Source organism: Medicago truncatula, chromosome 3 (genome assembly GCF_003473485.1).
Source record: "Medicago truncatula cultivar Jemalong A17 chromosome 3, MtrunA17r5.0-ANR, whole genome shotgun sequence".
Lineage (NCBI taxonomy): Eukaryota > Viridiplantae > Streptophyta > Magnoliopsida > Fabales > Fabaceae > Medicago > Medicago truncatula.
In genome coordinates this window covers 49,132,227-49,155,794 of record NC_053044.1, presented here as the reverse complement: position 1 = coordinate 49,155,794, position 23,568 = coordinate 49,132,227, and the positions used below count along the sequence as shown (strand labels likewise).

At 31.2% G+C, this 23,568-nt stretch overlaps 3 protein-coding genes across 3 annotated transcripts; 1 reads left to right on the top strand and 2 right to left on the bottom strand.

Annotated features, from left to right (window-relative positions):
* Window positions 1–6,669: 6,669 nt before the first annotated feature.
* Window positions 6,670–8,207, bottom strand: LOC11419971 (putative clathrin assembly protein At4g40080). Its single transcript, XM_003602806.4, has one exon. The coding sequence runs from the start codon at window positions 8,109–8,111 to the stop codon at window positions 7,098–7,100; it is 1,014 nt and encodes a 337-aa protein (XP_003602854.1). The 5' UTR covers window positions 8,112–8,207; the 3' UTR covers window positions 6,670–7,097.
* Window positions 8,208–14,189: 5,982 nt separating this feature from the next.
* On the bottom strand, window positions 14,190–15,858 carry LOC11419970 (RING-H2 finger protein ATL11). Its single transcript, XM_003602804.4, has one exon. It carries the CDS (start codon window positions 15,529–15,531, stop codon window positions 14,398–14,400), a length of 1,134 nt encoding a protein of 377 aa, XP_003602852.1. The 5' UTR covers window positions 15,532–15,858; the 3' UTR covers window positions 14,190–14,397.
* Window positions 15,859–17,820: 1,962 nt separating this feature from the next.
* Window positions 17,821–18,869, top strand: LOC112420262 (uncharacterized). The gene is made up of 2 exons (XM_024779025.1): window positions 17,821–18,712; window positions 18,832–18,869. The coding sequence occupies exons 1-2, from the start codon at window positions 17,821–17,823 to the stop codon at window positions 18,867–18,869; spliced, it is 930 nt and encodes a 309-aa protein (XP_024634793.1).
* The last annotated feature ends 4,699 nt before the right edge of the window (window positions 18,870–23,568 follow it).

The following is a 23,568-nucleotide window of genomic DNA, read 5'->3' as shown; positions in this document are numbered from 1 at the left end:
TTGGGGAAATCTAAAGCTGAAAGGCAATTCATTAGACTTCTTTATATATAGAGAAACTATGTAACAAATTAACTTTGATTCTCCATCTTTCTTCCATAACAAAAAATTGATATTCTCTCTAACAAACTCCTTTTGTTTTTCACACATTTTATATCTTTCCCATAACAAACAATTGATTTACTAATAAGTTGATATACTAGTAAGTTTATCTCTTTCCCATAATAAACAATTTATCTATTTATCTATTTATCTATTCTATAGTCTATACTATATATAAAGAAAATAACATTTTCAGTTCTTTTCAGCAGACTTTTTCTCTTTTTAAAAATATCCTCAATTTTAAATACAAATAACACATGTAACAAATAGATAAGAATAATATTAAATATTAAAAAATATAACAAACACGATATGAATATATATATATATGTGTGTTTTTTTCCTTTATAATTTAAAAAGTGTAACAAACTATATAAATATATTTATACTTACTTTATTATTATCACAATTAAATTCTTAAACAACTTTTCTATAATAAAGATCATTGTTGAGTCATTAAAAAAAATATGTTTTTTCTTCCTCTATCATTTAAAAAGTGTAACAAATTCTATGTGTATATTTATACTTGCTTTTTTATTATCACAATTATATCCTTAAACCACTTTTTCTATAACAACAATCGTTGTTGAGTCATTAAAAAAAAAGAATTTAAATTTTATATTTTTTTGTTCGTGTCATTTAAATAAATAATCATGATTAGTTTGGTTTGTTATAACTTGAAAACAACAAACATTTATATTTTTTGTTTTAATCCAAATCAAAATTTCATAAAAAATACACCATTAATAATTTTCAAACATTAGCGCAATAAAAAGAACGGAAAGACAAGCACGTGAGTGTCCGTCTTTTCGCTAGTTTAATAATAATAATAATAATTAATATAGCAAAATAGTTTTTTTTAGCTTCCCCTCAAAAATAAAAACTCCAACAAACTCTTTTTTTTTTTTTTGGCACACTCTATCTCTCCTCTGTAACAATTAATTTATTTAATAATTGTAAAGTCAAATAAAAAAAATTCAACTTCCCATCATTCTTTTTTCAACTTCACATTAATCAACGAGTCTTCCTTCAAAAAAAAAATTAATCAACGAGTTTTTTTTTTTTTTTGTCAAGTAGCCTAGTGGCTAGAGCTCACACAATTTAATTGTGGAGAAGTGGAGTATCCGGGGTTCGAACCCCGGCTCCTGCATATAATATGCAATATCCCTACCAACTGAGCTAAGCTCACGGGGATAATATTAATTACACATACATGGTAAAATAATATGTTTGATGCAAAATATAACATAAATATATTAAAAAATTAACTTTACAAAATGAAAATAATCGATTATATTTTAAACATATGAAGTAGTAATAGTATAGATTAAATAAATTTCCTCTAAAAAAAAAAAATTTATAGATTAAGTTACTGCAATATATACAACATGCAATATATAATATTAATAAAATGATAAATAAGTTTTAAAAATTATTTTTGTTGTTATGTTCAGTTTGGTTCAATTTTGAAAAAGTGATTCGAAATTCAATCCAATCCTAATAGCTTTTACAAAACAACATAAAAAAATATTCGATTTTTCATGATTTTTTATTTTTTTGGATCGATTTACGGTTTTATTTTAGATCGGTTTAGATTTGAACAACCGTATCATTAATTAAATACTTTTTTTTCTTGCTAATAATGAAGTTGATGAAACGCCAGGGGAGCCATTACATGTGAAAATGTCTAATGAAAGACAAGAAAAATTCAACACATCTAAGTTGAAAGAAGTGGAGTGAACTCCATGTTTACATATAGTTTCCTAAGAAATTGTGTGACATTTTATATGTTTACTAGTGTTGCCCCATATGAAGTTTCTACAAATTCCTTCAGCCTCTTCACACACTAACACTGGCAGATGAACCATTTTTCATAATATATAGTGGAATACTACCAAGTGAGGATTAGGTCAAAGTAATTCTCAGCGATCAACATAGTACTTGCTTTTCATGATGAAAGATTCTTCCTCATTTTATTAAGCATGTTAGAGTTAGTATTCTTTCATTCTTTGTGATCCTTTGATGGAGGAAAGGAACTCCTAGATAGATTCTCAAGTCATTAGTTTGATCTATGCCAAAAGATTGACTCAAAATTATATGCTTCGACATAACTAGTATTGTTGTAGAAAAATACTTTGGATTTTTGCAGACAAACTAAAACTATATCACCTGGAGAAGATACATGATAGCGACTAGGTTTGTTACATTTAAATTTCAAGGAGCGCCACTTGCCTTGGTCGATTAAGTCTTGAATTTTATGACTCTAACTTTCCAAGCTAATTAAACACAAAGAGATAACGAGGTATGGAATCTCCTTGTTTTACCCCTCTTGAAGATCGAAAATAGTTAGTTTTAGAACAATTAAATTGATGTTCATTGAGGTAGAGGAAATACAACTCAATATTACATTCTCTTATTAATAGGCAAGTGCAATTGTTCTAATGGCTCCATGATAAACTTCCATTCGAACCTATCATATGTTTTCTGAATAATATAATTGAATATCTTCCTCAACATGTCACCTTATTATGAACTCACTTGTGTTGGCCTATTGGTATTGATTTGGGACTTGAGAGTGTGCTCCTCCTTAAAGTTTGAGATTCGATTCTCTCGTGTGCCAATTTAAGTGGGCTAATTTAACTTCTTAAAAAAAAAAAAAGTCACCTTCTTATCAACAAAATCCTTATGATCGAAGGTCGCCTCCTTATCAACAATATCAACATCTTAAAGCCAACCAAAAGAATAGCTAAAATTTAAAACATTGTTGGAAATATCTTGTGTTTTAGTCTCTTAACTTGATTTTAATATTGAAAAAAATCCACACCAGTTGATCCAACCCAAACCACATTGGTCTTGTTTGATTCAAATTTTATTTTAAAAGTCAATCGAACAAAACCAAATCTCAAACTGCATGTTGTTTGATCTTACGGTTCGGATGATTTTAGCTTCAAAACCGAACCAAACCGAACCAAATCCTATTGATTTTTTTAGGGGATCCTATTGAATATTTCCTTTTTCGTTTTTGAGCAAGATCCTAATGAATTATTAAAATATGATAATCAATCAATAATATGTATCTTTTTTTAAAAAAAGGAATCAAATAATATATATCCGTTGATCATGTCCTATAACAGTCAATCTTATTCGAGTCAACAGATAAATAAAAAGGCCAATCTTTGTAACAAGCTTGTAATTTAAGTAGAGGTATTAAAGTTTTGGAAGGCTTTTTATGTTGACTAAAAAAAATCTACCTCATTTGATAAAATAAACATAAATTTTAGTTCCATCTCTCAACTATCATTTAATCCTAAATTATGAAAATATAAGAAATAATTTATGACTGTTTTTAATTTATCAAAGTAGTTTGAGATATCATTACTCCCTAAATTGAATAGTAAGTAAGAAACTTTTTTTTTTTCTAGAAAAAAGTAAGCTTGAAACCAATTTTTTTAGGTGAAAAGTAAGAAACAAATTTAATGAATTGAGGATAGTTTATAAACTTTTTTTACGGTTCTATTTTTTTCCAATCAATCAATAGTATATATATAAAGTAAGGTTTTTTATGCCACGTGTCACTTTCACGTTCATTCGCAATATTTTTATTATTTTTCTATTTTTTAAAACCAATATTTGATTTGACATAAATATCTCAACAAATTACATACGATACCCTTCAACTATAACTCATCAATCTATCAATAGTATATATATATATATATATATATATATATATATATATATATATATATATATATATATAAAGTAAGGTTTTTTATGCCACGTGTCACTTCCACGTATATTCGTAATATTTTTATTATTTTTCTATCTTTTAAAATCATATTTGATTTGACATAAATATCTCAACAAATTTTTGATCTTATCTATTAAATATTTTATTTAACTTTTTTCATTGAATTCCTAATATTTTATGTAACAAAAATATCTCAACAGAAATAACACAAATTCCTAAAAGTTAATTTTATTATATATGTGTTGATATTTTTACTAAATCCAATTAATTTTACATGTATGTGCATCTATAAATTTACGAGTATTTATAATATGGTATATTTTATTATATTTGTGTGTATTTATTAAGATATTTATTTTATACCAATCCGTGATAAATTTTATTTGTGGATATCATACATATAATTTTTTTATCTTCTTGAATATGTCTAACTCAGGCAACACTGGATAAATACACAAGTATAGTTTTAGGACATTATTCTTTAGGGGTTGTCTATTATAAATCCGGTCAAACAGTGGGGATTTTAGGGCATTATTATAAAACAGCCGTGATAACGGGACACACAAATGGGACACACAAATGCTAACACAATACAGACACCACGTATCAATATACAATATTTTTACTTCTTTCTTTTACATCTCCTTTTCACTCTCTCTTCTCTCTTCTCTCTTCTCTTCTTCCTTCCATTTTCGTTTCTCACTCATCTCTCACACCATCACCGTTTTCCTTTCCGGCAACTGACATCACCGTCGTTCTCCTCCCCGGCACAAATCTTGAACCCAAAAACCGCAGCGGCCGACGAACCCAAAAATCGTAAATCTTGAATCATAAAAGAGCAGCGGCCGGAGAGAGAGAGAGAGAGAGAGAGAGAGAGAAAGAGACGACGGTCGGGGAGAGAGAGAGAGAGAGAGAGAGAGAGAGAGTATGACGGTAGTTGTCGGTGTGCGGCCGGCTGAGGGAGATGATGGGGTTGCGATTATTTGAGGTTTGCGGAGGGGAGGATGATAGTGACGATGATGCGACGAAGGGGAGACATGGACGGACAATAGAGATCTAGAAAGTGGACTGGAGAGAGGGAACTATTCAGTTGGAAAACCTATTTTGCCCTTGTGTTTTAATGGGAATTACGAAATGTCATTGGTATCGTATTTGTGTCTGTATTTGTGTGTTCATTTATCATTTCTGATTATAAAACTTGTTATGGTCAGGGCCTCATCCCACGTCACTGGCATGGTCACACAATAACCCTTGTTACTTGAGGTCGGACATAAGAGTTCATGTGCTCCTTACCGCTCAAGAGCACAACTCAATAAATCATGATCGTTGATATGATCACTAACAAACTCGTGCCCCCCATCCCCTAAATTTTCACAAGTTCAGTTACAGCTAGACTTGGCGTCACAAAGAGAACAACTGAACAACATTCCTTTTCACCACTTTTCCATCGACACTCCTATTAAGTCTACTATGAAATGTCACTGGAAAATTTGTTCCGCTATAAATGATAATAGTTTCGTGCCATATCAGAAAGCTTCTTGTATGCACTACATTGATTATATGTACATTGATTTGGTTAAAATTCATTTTTTTATTCAAGTGACAAATATCCATGTTTGATCGGTTTTAGATGTATATATTAGATACACGGTGACATTTAGCCTACACAAGTGAATGAATTTGTGTATCATACAAAAAGTTGTTTTTACCTCCAATAGGCAGTCTGTCGGTAATATATACAATGCATATTTGACCCCTTACATACATTTAATTACATTATAGGCTGGCCCCAACAAATTTAAATAATGTAAATTGTCCAAATATTCATCATGTGTTTCGAGATTATTCACCTTTACCAATTTTTTTTGACCATGAACCAAAAGTATTCCCTTCATTCTTCGTAAGGAACTGCAAGTTTCATGATTCCAAATTGTAACAAATTCATGTCCATCATCCTTAAGACACATAAATTAGGATTACAAGAACAGTCTCCATCTTTCTAAGAATCATATGAGTTTAGTGTTAAAAAGAAAATCAGAACAATGTCCCTTCATCCTTTGCTCCACGATTTTTTAAAGAAAAAAAATCCATTAAGAAAAACATAACAATTTCACTCTTCCTATTTTTCCCAATTTTTTTTAAAGAAAATTAGTACTGTAATACTTCTAGATCTAGTGGTAATAGAAAAACCAGAAAAATTATACCAAAAAAAAAAAAAAAAGAAAAACCAGAAAAATTAACCAAAAAATAAAAACCAGAAAAAAAATCCCTAGTTCCCAAATGTTTGAAGAAAAAAATCTCTTATGTTATTATGATGGAATCTAAGATCGAATAAAGGCAAATTTTGCACATAATATTTGTGTAATAATACTTCCTCGTCTGGGTATTATGGAACTTTCATAACCAACCCGTTATCCTCAGCTAATTTCCATAAAGTTGTTGTCTTAAAGTTCTCTGAAAATGCTAATAACAATCAAGATATGTTTTCAAAGAGAATAACTGATATAACAAATGGTATATGTCTGATTTGCTTAATCAAGAGAGATTTTAATTTGCATTTATCAATTTTTTAAGTTGGATTTGAGTGTCGAAACCAAAATCAATTCATCTGTTGGGATTTTTAAGTTCTGGGTATGAGTTTATTTAGCTTGGGTTGAATTAAACATGGGAGATGATGATGAAGATTATTAGAGATTTAAGTTTTCATAATTTATTTTTCGTTAATTCATGAAATACAATTTATTTTTTGTTGGACACCCTTTTTGCAAATACCTTTAATATAACAAGAAACTCACTAAAGAGGTACTCTTTCTTCAATCTTGACCATTGAATTGTTTAATATTATATCAATGGTAAAAATCATATTTGTGTATGATACACAAATTCATTAACTTGTGTATACTAAATGCCACAGTTAAGGTACTGGTATAGGACAACATAGTATACAAAAGTCAAAACTCTTATAAATCTCTTTTTTCTTTTTTGATTTTGCCAATCAAATCTCTGTTTTCTACTTTAATTATGCACACAACAGCAGACATGAAACCCCACTCCAAAAATATCAACAAAAAGGTGCACCTCCAACTGGAAGGTACAGATTCCAGAAAAAAAAGTGAAAAAATATTAAAAAAGAATACGAAAGTATAAAAATAAAATAAAAAATAAAAAAAAAAATAATGGCCAACTCAACTTTGTTGATTTTTTTTTTTGCAGACAAAAAGCAAAATGACCGTTGCCATATGTCATCTTACCGTTGCTGTGGGACCGAAAAATATTGTCCTGGTTCAAGAAACGGGTTCGTCGACCGAGTCAACTCAGCCGCCACCGTATTACTATTCACCACCACCATAAGCCAATTCCCTTCAATCTCTTCTTTCTTCTCCAACCCTCTAATCTTTATCTCTTTTATCATTTCCCAAAACCTATTATTTTTTCTTCTATTCACAAACAAAAGCACCAAATTTTCTTTGCTTTCTTCCAATCTCTTCAAATAGTTCAATAACTCATTCAACTCACCAATATCCAAATCCTCCATTCTCTTACCAAGTTCCTCCAATCTCAACAAAATCTCACCTTGCACGTTTCTATAATCTTCACCAATCATTCTCACAATTTCATAAACCAGCTCAGTCTTCTGAAGTTCCAAAGATTCCGGTACACCACTAATTTGCTCGACGAAAACAACCAAACATTCTAGTTTATACAACAAATCAGCATTCGATGCGTTCAAAATCAAAGAATCTTTTTTTGACAAATTGTTATTAGAATTTAGATAATAACCTAAAATTCTTGAAACAGTTAAAAGTTGTTCAAGAACAGCAGCATACCAACGAACCCAAGAACTAAGCTGCAAGGATTCAAAATCCAAATCATCACGAAAAGTTGAAAGGTTAAGAAAATTATGACCACCATAAGAAGGATAACAAGAAAGTTGATCTTTAAGAGTGAATGATCCTTGAACAGTGATGTTATGAAGAGTGAATAAACATTTCATTGCAACTGTAGCGCTTTTTGTTCCGTGAAGACGGTCCATGAGGGAGATGATGCAGGTGCGTGGGAGTATGTGAGAGGTGTTGGTGATGGAGAGAACGGCGGAGATTTGTGACTCAGACGGTGGAGAGGAGAGGTTGTGGGTTGTGGCACGGAGGATGTTGATTTGAACGGTGGAGATATTGCGTTTGATGGAGAGTGATGCGACGATTAATGAAGCTTTGTCTTTGAGAGTGTTTGTGAGTGTTCTTAGCCTTTTTTGTTGGGCCATCGCATGAACAAGAAGAAGAAGAAGAATGTTACAAATGAGGATATAGCTTAGGAGAATGTATTTAAAGGGTGTGGTTTGTTTTTTTTGTTACAGGTGTGGTTTGTGTGTGCTGAGAAAGTATTGGTGATTAATTTAATTTATTTTATTTTGGTTGGCATAAAACAGGGTCAAACACTCAAAGCCATCATAATCTCACTCCGACTTGAACACGTCTTATTTATTTATATTAATTTTTAATCAAAGAAAAATATGAGGTCGTTGATATTGATATTTTTAAGTGAATTGATAGGTCTATTCATTATCTATTTCCCCGCGATTTCTATATTATGTTAATTAACGCGGGTAAGTAAGCGAGTTTTATTTCAAACATGTTGATAGATATAGGAGTTTTTATTTTTTTTTTTAATTTTTATGATAATGATGGAGATTATTTGTTAATGTGGAATCTTATTCTTTTAATAATTTTTTACTAATATTTATTCCTAAGTTTCTTTTTACTATAAGGTGAAGAAAAGAAAAGTTAATAGTGAGGAATCATTCAATCAATATACAATTTCTTAGACAAGAGATCTACTATTAGGATTTTTTTTATGGGATGTGTTATTTGAACAACCATTTGAGTGATAATTTTTGTGACAACCATTAATTTACAAAAGAAAGTAGATAGTGACACGGAAAACAAAGTAATAGAGAGAAAATAAAAAATTAATGTGACTATGAGAGATAAAGTTGTCACCTAAATTGTCACAAAATGGTTGTCAAGATATCATTGACCAAGAAATCAGCGTATTGATTGATGATCAATTTGCGTTATTATAAACATGCACTGAATCTTTCTTCTACTTTTTTTTTGCTCTCAAACATGCACTAAATCCGAATATAAAAGGTTTCAATTTACGGAAAATATGAAAGATTATGAAGGTTAATATGGGTCTCTTTGGTAACACCTAAAAAAGAGTTTATAGTTCTTAGCTTATAGCTTATAAGTTCGTTTGACAAAAAAAACTTTATTTGGTAACACTTTTTCACCATGAGCTTATAGTTTATTTCACGAACTTATAGCTTATTTCACGAACTTATAAGCTATTTTTCAGAAGCTATTCCAAGTAGCGTTTGAGCTTATAGCTTATAGCTTCTCACTTTTAATTCCAATTTTACCCTTATTATTCTAACTAAATTCCATTTTTTACACTTAATCATTTATTATTGCTATAAATTAAAATACATATGTTTTAGACATGAATGCTATTTTTTTGTGTGAATGAAATAGCATTTTATACCAATCTTTATTAAGATCCTTTTTTTTTAGGAAGTTTAAAAATTAATTGGGTTAATTAAGTTTTTAGTCCCTTTAAATATTCACAGTTTTGTTTTTAGTCCCTACAAAATAAAATCACACTTTTTAGTCCCTGTGACATTTTCCTCAAGCATTTTAGGGACCAAAACTGTTGATGAAAATTTTTTACAGGGACTAAAAGTGCTGATGGAAAAATTTATTGGGACTAAAAATGCTAATATAAAATTTTATAGGGACTAAAAAGTGTGATTTTATTTTGTAGGGACTAAAAACAAAACTGTGAATATTTATAGGGACTAAAAACTTAATTAGTCCAAATTAATTTAATAATAATATTAAATTAACAATTTTTAATTTTTAAATACTTTAAACATTAATTGATATAAACTTTATTATGAATTAAAAATGTCATTTTATGTAATTTTACATCTATCAGCTAATTGAACCGTTAATTTTACCAATCACTTCAAATAGTTTATCAGCTATAAGCCATCAGCTATAAGCTATCAGCTATCGGTCATCAGCTAAATCTTTTGAATCAGGTATTCTATGTATGGACAATCAAAATCAAAAGAAACCAAGTCTGCCAAATGAAGAGGGATGAATTTCTTTAATAGTAGTAGTACTACATTTAATTAACTCTTTTAAATCACTAATTTATCCTAATCATTGGCCTTTTAAAGAGTATTTTTAATAGTTTCTCTATGTTTTGTTTAATTTGTATCCACATGTAGCAATCAGACTACTCTCCTCTCTACATACATAATAAGCATGTGTCATCCACAAATTTCTAAACCACGTAAGTCGAATACAATAATTTTGCATTGGTGACATTCCTACTCTATTGCTATCATTCATAATCTTATCTCATGTATGATTTCTACAATCATCCACCACAACATTTTTATGATACACAAGTGTTCATATTTTACCGACATACCTACTTGTACGATAAAATCTTATTTTGCTTCAGTCATGTCTTTTTAAACACATTAGGCATCCCACTCGCTCCTCCTTTCATTTATGCAGACTTATATATTTTAAAGTCCGTTGGTTCTAGAGTTTTAAAGGGAGGGAAAGAAAGATTTTTAATTTGAAGTAATTGGTTCAATTTTTAGAAGCGAAGGGAAGGGGATCAAATCTCTTTAAAATTTTATTGCATTGTCATAATTATCCTTAAATTAATTTCAAATCTCAATATTAACCTTGTAACAAACTTTTATTATTATTATTAGATTAAATGATCTTTGTAACAATCTTATTATTAGGTTATCTTATTGTTGTAACAATTTTTATTATTATTTTGTTATATTTTCCTTCTAACAACTTTTATTATTATATTTTCTATCACTCTTATTTGTTACATGTACAAACCACTCCTACTACTACCAACGGTCTTATAATTATTATTATCTTATTTTAATTCAGTTTATTATCACTTGTTATTCCTTTTTTTCACTGTTAATTCATCGATTCATGTCTTGTTGTGCAAAATATATGAGTCAGTTTGAGATAAAATAAGCAGCTTATATGTATGCTTGTCTTTCGTCGGTCTATGAAATCGTAAAACCAAGTAGTTTCTTTTATTTAATTAAGTTTAAGGGTAAAACGGTAAAATAATTTTAAAATCCCTCCCCCTTCCCTCCCCTTGCGAACTAAACTCGTTTTTAATTCAAATATCTTCCTTCCCCTCCCTTCCCCTCCTCTCCCCTCCCCTCCTCTCCCCTCCTAATTCTCGAACCAATCAGACCCTTAATTAATTTTAACATTTGATTTTCAAAATCTTTATTTTAATTTAAGAAGCTCGTTCCTAAAAAAATAGTGATTTAACTCAAAAAGTTTGTTCTAGTGGTAAAAAAAAAAACATATCTTAAATTTAAGAGTTTTTAAGTTCAAGTTCCGTCTGTCTCTTTAGAAGAAGTGCCCTTTAAAACTTTTCACCTTTATTCAATTTATTGCCTTCAAAGTACCGGAATTGGTTATATGGTGAGGAGTTAGTTAGAATGGTTTGCATAAAAGACACGGCACTCATTTTTTAACTAATGTTTAATAATCACCCAATCTCAACATCTCAAAAAAATAAGTAAATGTATTGTCAAAAAAAAATTTATGGGTGTGTTTGATTTACAAAACACTAAGTACTGGATAGAACAGTACAAGACAGAACAACACAATATAAGATAGAATAACACATGACAAATTTTTATAGCATTGAATAATTTTTGTTTTATACGATTTTTGGAGGACGAAATGCGATTTTGGTATTTTAGACAACTTATGCGTGAGACAAAAAGTTGTGCTGTGGTGAGGGAGAAAAATATCAGTTTTTGTCCTGTCCTTTGCCTCCAATTTATCCTGTACCTGAAACAGTTTTGCAAATCAAACACTGGACAACTGAAGTTGTTCTATCCTGTCCTTCACTTTATAGCAAATCAAACGCACCCTATATCTTTAAATTCTAACAATAATCATCTATTCCTTCATAATTACTAATTTAATATAAAATTAATCCAATAAAAAATGTACTTTTTTCAATTTTATCAATAATTTGAAAAAATGGCTATTTATTTTTGCTATAATCAAACAACGATGCACTGTTTTTTTTTTCCTCCCCCTGAAGGATGCATATATGTTTTTTTTTTTTTTTGAAGAAAGAAGGATACATATATGTTGTTGTAGTGCAAAAGTGCCATTCAATTGAAAATGAAAATTAACGTTGGTCAAACAAACACTTATATCAATTCTTTTTATTTTTTTTTAATATTAAAATAATACAACAACTTAAGGGAGAAAATTATTTTGACAAATAATTGTGCATACGGATCCATAAATAATAGGAGAGAGTTGGTGCCTATAAAAGTACATATTTTTATATAAACACCTAATTTTTAGATTCCACAATAGGGATGTCTATTTAGAAGAGTGTTAAATGGATGAAGGATCTCCATTGTAGATGGTTTAAAAAAATTGAGTTTTTTTTATTAAAAAAAAAAGTGAGTAATATATTGAGAAATGATATGGACAATTTCTTTTTGACACTCTCTCCAACATTAACTTTTTTATTGAGTGAAATTCATGTGAATTTCACGCTTTGAAAATAAATCCAACATAAAATGTGAGATGTGCATAAGTTTCACTCAATAAAAGAGTAAACATTAAATAGTATAAGAAAGAGAGTGTTACCGGTACAATATTTCTTTTATTCCCTTTTTCTGGTTATAGAGAGGGTTAGTGACCCAAAAAAAGAGAAACTACATTACTTCTAAACGAGAGTAGTAGTTATCCCCAACATATAAGCTTGTAACAAATATGTAACTTGAGACGTATATGTCTAAAAAAAACCACATTTAAATTTAAAGAGCAACCAAGATTTGCTAAAGCATCTACACATTGATTTGTTTTCTTATAAAGGTGTTGAAATACAACCTCCCACTCTAACTTTAAGAGACGTGGAATCTTCTTAACGAATTAACTACCACACGTACTACCTCTCCCACCTTTTGAGTGAATCTTCTTTACTCTATTTCTATTAGGCATGCAATTATTGTTCATATTAGTGGGTACGAAAATAATTAATATCAAAAGTTTACAAGTATTTTTATGTGAAGCAACATAACAAGTCTTCTTACTCGTGAGTAAATTATTGTAGGTCATGTTAACGTGTGTTCTAAAAGCATTGATTATGAAACATATAAAACGAAAAATTATCTCAAAAATAAAAGTCCTCCATAGTCCATGCAAACTTACTTCTTTGGTTGACTTAACCAATATCACAAGAGAATCATTAGCATTTCACATTTCTAAGACAAATGGGGGCAAAAAAAAAAAATATATTGTTCACCTGGGTTTTATGGTTTAAATTTATGTGGCACGTTCAATACAATCAATGACAAATTATTCCTAAGATATATTTTTCTTAATATTTCTCTTACACTAGTTAATGAAAGTCCAATGTAACGGGGCTAACTCGTGAGTATTTTGGTTTAACTGTTGCTACTAGTACTTACTATATGCAATACAATGACTTCTTCTCTCTATAAGAATGTGAAGTTCTAAGTGGTTGTTAAAGCAGCTAAACCCGCAGATCCATGTCTGTAACATTCATTAGAGGTTATTATTTTAACAAAAGGTTAACTGTGAAGCACTTTTTTTCTTCTTTTGCCTTTGGAAAGGCAAACTGATGTTCTATTGGACTTGAATGAAACAAATTAACAAAAAAGTGTTGGTTCATGACATGACGATCGAATCACTATTATTTTCCAGCTAACAGTTGTGACATGACATTGTTGACATTAGAGTTTTACCTTTGATCCCAGCCTGATAAATGCATTAGAGAATTGTGTAGTGGTGTGTTCTTTACTTTGTCTGACCGATTCGACATTTACAGATTGGTTATGATTAGTATATTGTTAGCTGTTCTGTTCCAGGTTGTTGGTCGTTGGAGAATGGAGATAGGAAATGAGCATTGTTTGTTGGCTTGGTTAAAAGGCTTGAAGCACTTATTTGACAATCCAACAAGAGTAAATGTCTCTTGGAGACACTAATTGGATTGGAAGTGCTGCCTCCTTATGGATTGACAGTTGGTGAATGGTGAACCTATAGTTTCTTTTTTAAACTGGCCGGCCGGCTTGAATTTATTTAACACCCCCAACCGCTCCCCATACCATACGTGTTCTAGAACAAATGCTAACCCACAAAAACCAGTATATCCCAAAATAAATTTGCTAATCAATTTTACATGAAAGCGGCGATGAAACTTATAAAAAGATAAATCCAACAACTAAAACAAACGTCATTCAATTAATTAAAAATAAACTTCATTCATGAACAAATTCTATCCACTTTCGTAATTCCACCCACAAAACCTAAACAATATTCCACATTACATTAAATAAACACAATCTTCATCTGTATTTCAACGGTATATTCTTTTTTTTTTTTTTTTTTTTTTTAATTTTTTAAAATTTTCATCAAACAATACCTACCCAACTAACCCCGATTACCTTCAAACAACCGATCAGAAGACCGTTCTCCAACATCATCCATTTTCCCAGGTGACTTATTCTTCGACCAACTCGAACCGGTTCGACCCATAAACGGTGGAGTCCAAGAGAATCCCCTCCGGTCCGGCCGGTTAAACCAATCATAGCTCCTCGCATTACCACTACTTCCCACACTTCTCGTTCTATATCCCCTCCTCCCACTACCCTCTCGAGTAAAAGTAACACCACAACTCGTAACCCGGCTTGGAGTTGAACCCACCAACCGGTTCCGCACTTCCTCCGGTAATCTCAAAGTGAACCGCTCGTGATTCTCTCCTTCTTGAACCAGTGAATGACCTGTTGAATGTGAGCGTGCAAACGGAACCCAGTTGCCAATTTTAAACCCTGTTGAACTTGATCGAACCGGTCGAGCCCGGTTCGGTGTAACTGAATAATTCACCTTTGGAGATGGAGAACGAGACGTAACTGCAATACCTGGACCTCTAATAGGACTAATTCGGGTCGGGTCATCTGAATCGGATAAACTTGAATCCAGTATTTGGATTGAAGCGAAAGAAGTATCACCGGGTCTTGGAATCAAATTAGCCCGACAAACGGGACACGTGGAGTGATTAACAAGCCAAGCATCGACACATTGAGAATGAAACACGTGGCTACAATTCGGAATCAAACGCAGCGTTTCATCGTCTTGAAACTCGTTTAAGCACACGGCGCATTCTAGTGCAGCTCTTCCTATTTTGAGTCCTTTCACGGTGGAGTAAACAAAAGTCGGAAACGTTTCAATGATTTCCGTCTCAAGTCCACGGTGTCTCCGGTGACTTCCGGCGATCGGAATAGATAAATCGAATCTTCCTCTCATTCTCTGTTCAGCGCACTGGCGTGTGTAGACTGAGAGAAAACCGAGGATGAGAAACACGCCGATTAAGATGATAAGCACAATTGCCATGGATTTGTCGAATTTGAGAGTGGTGATTTTGTCTGGTGGTGGTGGTGGTGGTGGCAATGAATTCGGAATCTGCGCCGTTGAAGGTTGCGGAGAAAGGAGGATGAAGAGGAGGAGGAGGAGGTAGAGAAGGGCATGATTGGAATTGAAGTGAAAATTGAGTGGTAAAGTGTTCATTTGCTGCTTTTGCAAGCAAAGAAAGAATTAGAAGACTCTGTTTCTAATCCTTATCTTAATTATTAATGATGATAGAGTACCCCGCTAATTACTCTCCTTTGTACTCTTTTTTTCTGATTGTTTATGATTTGCATCTTCTTTTTGTTACTAATAAAGGGTAATAGAAAAAGTAGATTAATGAGGTGTTGACTTTTTTTTTATATGGAAAGGAATTGTTGTTCAACTATCTAGAATGGCTTGGCTCTATGGTTTTATTAATTTCTAATTTTGAAGCTGTATCTGTGGACTACGCTTTTTCGATTTGATGGAGTGATTTTAACATAGGATATGAACCTTTTTATTTTATTTAAGGTATATTTGGTTGGTTGGAGAGAAATGAATGGGAGAGAAGGGGAATAGAGAGATTATTTTAAGAGTATTAATAATTTTGTAAAATTGATTAGATTAATAGAGAGGTGAAATTAAAGAAATTTATATTTGATGTGGTTGTAATTATTTTAAGAATGAAAATGTAATTTTATTCAATTAAAATCTCACCCTCTCATCAACCAAACAAATCATTGATAATACATGTCACTTTCGATCCATTTATTGTTATATTAAAATTAAAATTTGTCTACTCTCTCCTGTCAGTTGAATCCATACAAATCCATTGGATAAGATAAGATTCTTTTAAAATAGAATAACTTCCCTAATTTTAAATAAAAGTTAAATTACATCACCGATTCTTTCAAGTTATTTTAAGTTAATTAATTGTAATAATTTGATATTTTAAACTCTTTCGTATCAATTAGGTCTTTTGAGTTATTTAATTGAAACAGTTTGATGGATTTCAAATCTTAAAAATATAAGTTAATCGGAATCTAAAAATTGCAATTAAATAACTTAAATGACTTAAATGATACGAACAATACTTAAAACTAACATATTACAATAAAATAACTTGTTTAGAAGTCTTAGCTCAACTAGCAAATGCCGAAATTGAAAGGCCGGACGTCGTGACCCAGGACCTAAATAGTTGTATGTGAGTTTAATTTCAACGGATTATCACTTCATCTAAAAAAAAAAATAATAACTTAAAAGGACGGAAGTGGTATGAAAAAAACTTAAAGGAGAAAATTAATGCAAAAATTTCCGTCAAACATTTTTTCATTTTTAAAAATACTAACAAAAATTTCCTTAAAAAATTACTAACGAAAATGTTACTATAAAGACTGAAAATTAATTTTTTAATGGGACTGAAAAATAATTTTCCGCGGATTTAGTATTCGTGGGAACAAGCATTTTCCAAAAGAATCATACTGGTTGCTCTCTCACCACCAAATATTCCAAAAAAAAGTACAAGTTTTGAGTTTTTAGTCTTTTGACTTTCGCAGTTGTGACGAGCCGCACGTTACCTTACAACAACTTACGGCCTGCTCTCTCTCATTTGACACAACGTCCGTGTCTGTTTCTCTTGTTGTTAGAACTTAAACTGAATTTAAAAACAAACATTAAAAAACAATCAGAATGAATATACTTGTGTCAAGTGATTTTATTATTGTCGTCTTGAGTTTAACTCAATTGATATAATGCATAAAATATGCAAGGTCCGGAATTCAAACTCTGACCACAATAAAAAAAAAAAGTGATTTTATTATCGAGGTCCACGGCTAAACGGTACAAGGCTACAAGCTTTCCCACCACAACCATAATAATCTTATATTGTCTAAAAAAACTATTAATTATGTAAAATTATGGATGCACATTTTTTTTAAATCAGATATCTTTCATACGTAACTGTGGATATTAATCTCTCAAGCTTTATAAAACGCAGATGTACGAAAAACTTTTTCTAAAAATTTTAACATATTCAATATTGAATTCGAACCATAGCTTTGGTTAAACTACATGAATACAATCCTTTAAAGTTTGATCCTTATTTTGGATTGATGTTTTAGATTTATTTTTTTCGACTTTATGTTACATTATCTTTACACTATTAACCTTTACGTTACTCCCTCCTATCCTTATTATTAGATAAATTTCATTTTTTAGATTTATTGAGCAAGATTGTGGTGTGTTATTAGATAAATTGTGGTGTGTTATATAAATCTTTATTGTTAATTAATTGTGGTGTGTTATTACATCACCACAATCTATCATTTTTTTTGGGGTGGGAGTGAGGATTGTAAAAAAATTACTTGGATAGGTTGGGATTCTTTGTGTTCAAAAAAGGAGTTTGGAGGTTTGGGGGTTAGGCGATTGAAGGAGTTTAATATTGCTTTACTAGGTAAATGGTGTTGGAGGATGTTAGTCGATAGAGAAGGGCTGTGGTATCAGGTTTTAGTCGCTCGTTATGGCGAAGTAGGTGGGAGGTTGGAGGTGGGGGGCCGGAGTGTTTCTTTGTGGTGGCGGGAGGTAGGTAGGATTCGTGATGGCGTCGGTGACACAGGTGGAGGTTGGTTCGGTGATAGTGTTAGACGGAGGGTGGGAGATGGTACGTCGAAGTTGTTCTGGTCGCATAGGTGGATTGGAGGTACTCCTCTTTGCGTGCGGTTTCCCCGCTTGTTTGACTTAGCAGAGAATAAAACCATTACGGTGGCCTCTTTGTTCTCTTCGGGTACGGAGCAGGATGGGGAGGGGTGGAGTTGGAGGCGTAGACTGTGGGCTTGGGAGGAGCTTTTACTAGAGGAGTGTAGGGCGTTACTATTTGATATCTCTTTGATTCCTAATGTTTCAGATGTTTGGGAGTGGCTTCCAGATAATGCAGAGGGGTACTCTGTGAGAGGTGCCTATGATTTGTTGACGATTGGGGATGATTCTCATATGGGTTTACCTTTTGAGTTGGTGTGGCATCCTCAGGTTCCTTTGAAGGTTTCAGTTTTTGCGTGGCGGCTTATCCGGGATCGATTACCTACGAAAGCTAATCTGGCGATTCGTGGTGTTGTCCCCGCGGATGATATCTTCTGTGTTTCTGGTTGTGGTCACGTGGAGACAGCTGCTCATTTATTTTTATCTTGTACTACTTTTGCATCTTTGTGGCAGCAGGTGCGCGATTGGATTGGTTTTTTAGGAGTGGACTCTAACATCATTACAGATCATCTGGTGCAGTTTACTCATTTGGCAGGTGTTGGTAAAGCAAAAAGATCGTTCTTGCAGCTTATTTGGCTGTTGTGTGCTTGGGTTTTGTGGAATGAACGTAACAACCGTCTTTTCAATAATTCTATTAATATTGTCCCTCAATTGTTAGATAAAGTTAAATTGTTATCTTTGGGGTGGCTGAAAGCTAAAAAGGTTGTATTTGTCTTTGGTACGCAGAGATTGGTGGTCAGATCCTTTTGCTTGTTTGGGTTTGACTATCTAGTGTAATCTCTGTTTTGTTGTGTTCTTTAACTCTTGTAACTTTTAGTGGTATCCTAGGCACACCTTGTGCTTGGATATTGCTGTGTGGTGTGTTATATAATTTCATTTTGATTTCTTCAAAAAAAAAAAAAGATTTATTGAGCAAGTTATGTGTATGGCCTATGTTTAACGTATGTTGTTATTGTATTATTGTCTTCTATGTTAGCGTATGTTCTTTTATTCTAACAATTTTTATTTTATAGCTAGAGATAAACAATATTCAAATGTTTGTTCATCACATTAGATACGAATGATTCATTTTTTTGAGTTCATACATTTAAACGATTGTTTTTTAATTATGGCGTTATTGCAACAAAACAAAAACAAAAAAGTCAAGCACTCTAGTTATAAGGTTTTTGGATTTGGAATGAAAAAGAGTGGAGGAATAAAGGAAATGACCAATTAGGAAGTGTTTTGTTTTAACCAAACTTTGTTAGACCATCCACAATGCAGCACCTTATTTTGGTAGTTAAATGGGTCTCCAATAGTGCACGTCATTCATTTAATAATTAATATATAATAAATATTTAATCTCTCCAACCCAGCACCCGAAATAAATTATTAAATGAATTCCAATAATAACTATGTATCATTAAATTTTAACAATAATTTATCTATTCATTTATAATTATAAACCTTTGAAATATTGAATTAATTTCATTATAAATTATGAAAAAGTGAACGAAATAAATTAATAACTACTGAAATTCTATTTTGCCACAAGAGGGTTTGAACCGTGTATAGGAGATGTTCAGATTGGATTCTAAAATTCATGTGTAAGACCATCCATGATGGAGAGATCCCTTCCTAGTGGGACTTGGTACCTATGAGTAAAGGTGTCAAATAGGCTGGTCTGATCCAGCCCGATCCGACATGAGAGGTATGATGACATGAGAGGTTAAGGGGTATCCCACCCCGGACCATTTTTGTTTATATTTTATTTTATTTATTCACTATTTTTTTTATGTATTTTTGATTTATTATATGTAAATAAGTTTTACATTTAACATTAAATATTAATTAAATTCTAGATATATTACTTCAATTTAACTAAATTAATAATTTATAACCTTTAGAATTTTAAAACTTTGAGCTAAACTTAACCATTTTTATTAATAAATTTTAAATTAGTTGATATTTAAAAAAAAAAAAAAAAAGATAGTGTTTTTGCACAAGAATAAAATTGAAGTATTGATATTCGGCCGACTCAAAGCCCGATGGGGTAGCTCGGCCCAACCCAAGTTTTACATTGGCCAACTGAGTCAGGCAAAAAAAAAACAATTGTATTTTGGGCTAGCTTTTTTAAGGTCCGTCTCAACCAAAAATATGGGTTAATGGGCAGGCCCATTACGCCAACCCTTTTTTGTCAGTTCTACCTGCGAGGTATCCCATTGCGGAAAAATTATTTTGGGTAACTAATACTAATAGGAACAAAGTCTCAATGAAGACCTCTAATCTTAAGTGAAATTCACATTTTTTAATATTAAAATATTAAAACGTAATGATGTAAGGTTATTGATAGATGATTAATGAGTCTTGTTTAAGATATTTGTGTTAGATGCTTGATTGGAGAGATCGAGAGCTTATTATATTTGATACTAGTATAAAAAAAATTATAAATGAATGATTTTTACATGTGAGACTCGTTTAAACATCCAAAAAAAATAATAAGTAACCAAAAAAAAAATCCAAAAATAGATGTCTCTATTTTAGATGCTCTAACATTGCTTTTTTGCCGTTAAGATTTTAAAATCTAAAAGGGGTAAATTTGGCAAACAAAAATAAATTAATTTCGGAGTATGCAAGTTGTACGGATTGGAAAAAGAATTTCACATTTTTCTTAAGTTCCACGAACTCTTTTGCAGCAAAGAAAAATGAATAATGCTATTACCACATCAAAGGATGCTGGGGAAACACTATTAAAATACCAAATTAACCTCATCGACAGTTAACTGTCGAAAAAAATTAAGGTTAAATTTGTCATTTTATAGTATTTTTTAGCCTTCACAAGAATGTAAACAACAATTTTCAAAAAAAATAGAAGCTCTTTTGGACTTCTAAACAACTTTGGGTTTCCTCTAAAAAAACAATCTTGGGCTCAAACTTCATTTTTTCTTTCTAGAAAATACTCAGCATATAATGTTTCTTTCCAATTTGACAATTTCTTTTCGCACCCTATTTAATCTCAGGCTTCCTATTTAGATTATAAAATCTGATAATAGTCCTTTTATTCCTTAAATGTGTAATGAGTAATGAGTAATCACAATAGTCTTTAAATGTATTGAAATTTTAAAATAGTCCTTGATTATGCACTTTGCTAGTCAAATAGTCTCTCACGTTAAAATATTAACTCAATGCCGACGTTTGCACTTCTTATATATGAATTGATATGACAATAAGTAAGTATTTATAATGACTGATATGACAATAAATACGTAAATTGGGGGACTAATATGATAATATTAAAGAAACATTTTAACATAAGAGACTATTTTGATTAATATAGCGCACAATCAAGGACTATTTTGAAATTTTGATACATTGAGAGACTATTTGAGACTACTCGTTAAACATAAATGAACCAAAATGACTATTATTATCTCAAAATTTAAAATGTTTTAAATTGTTTTAGAAATATTTTAAGGGTATTTATATTGTTTTCCCACCCTAGTGCTCCACCAAATTATTTCATAACATTTATTTGAGATAGTTACATCTTAGTTAGACCAGTTATGAGCTAGTTTATTTAATTGACTATATAAATCTAAATGTATTATGATATCAAAGAAAATAAATAATTCCGCTACTTTCTTTCTCAAATTTTCTTGAGAAATTTTCATCGAAGATGAATTATTTTATTTTTCCTTTTCTATACTTTTGTTTGTTTCTTCATGATAAGTTGATAACCTAAATGGGTTACTACTTGATTCAGTTGAAGAAACTAAGAAATGGTTGTGTTTCATTCAGCACCAAGAAGCCTGGGCAAATGATGTTGTTCCTTGTGCTATACAGTGCTAGCATTTGCGCTCTCTTTGTGGCGTTCTTTGCTTGCATGAAGAAAAGAATCAACAAAAGGTGCAATGTGGGATCCAACTTTCCATGAAGAATCGGATCAAGAATCTCAGAGTATTTAAGAGTCTCGTCAAAGAATTATCATAAAAAAAGATTCTCAATGGTTTTTCCTCCTCAATTATTTGTTCAAGTTTCTCAAGAACACCAAAAAGTTGGCGATATTCTTCTTTGTTTATCTTAATTTTATTGACATTCTAAAGAAATGGATGGTTAAGCAAAATTCTTTCTTTGATCTAATTGACAGCATAAGCTTCTATCCATAAAGAAAATGAATGGTTAAACAAAATTCTAAAGCTAGAAGGTGTTTGCAGATTATCCCACATACGCAATTTAATTATAATAATGCATTCTATAATTTTTTTTTTATATATAATTACACTATCAGTTGTATAAGTTCATCAAATTTCGAGTGAAGTTTGCTAGGAGAATAACAAATGTGATTGCTCATACTCTTGCAAGAGAGGCCACATTTTTTGCTAGTCCCTTTGTTTATTTTCGTATACCCAATTGTATTGAGACTTTGATTATTAATGATAAGCTATAAACACTTTCTTTTAAAAAAAATTACACCATCAATTTTATAAAGCTTTTTTTAATTGCGATATAATGTAATTGAAAAAAAAAATATTACTAACAAATCATAATCAATTGTATTTGTGGAGGACATAATGGTTTAACTGATTTAAGTTAATGAATAGAAATCATAATCATAATCAACACCTCAAGTTTTCTATATGTATCATATTAGACGTTATATTTCTTGTTGGGACTTGAGCGTGCATCCCCATGCTACATTCACCCAAAATAAACCACTACATGAGTTCATTTTTGACACCTCAACAAAATAACTCAAGATACCCCACTAAGTTGAAGGTCCTAATTTAAATCTGGATGAATGGATAAATATTAATCTAACAATAACGAATAACCTTCTTAAAAAAAACAATAACGATTAATATTTGTCATTTAAAAAAAATAATTGTGGGTGTAATCTTAAAAGTAGTAAGTTAAATATATTCTTAATGATTTAAAGATTATAATCAATTGGTAGTATGTTAATCTTCTAACTCGAATTGTTTATGGATTAAATCCTGGAATATATATAGAAAAGGACTGAGGTAGTACCTTATTTACAGTATCCCTCTTAAAAAATTGATATTGTGGATTTGCTGAAGTATTGAGGACAGCCAAAAATAACCTTGAAGTGGCAAGAGGCACTAAATTAAAATTGTTGGCTGCTAATGGTTCGGTTAGACGGTGATTGCAAACTTAATCAATTAGGATATTAATTAACAGAAGACTTACATGCATGGAGAATCTATGCAGTAACACAACAACATATAAAACAAAACACAGGTTTCCAGAATTTGAGGTACCCTATATGGTTTTGTTTCTTAAACAAGTCAACAAGCCTATGAACAAACAGTTTTTAGCAAATTAATAAAACCAAATCTCTGACCGAACACGCATTTTTTGCTTAATACATACATTAATCATACAAATTGGTATAAATTATTAATTATATGTACCTTGTTCCCGGAGGATGCGGTTGGAGACTTGCAGGTACCGTGTTTTGTGGTT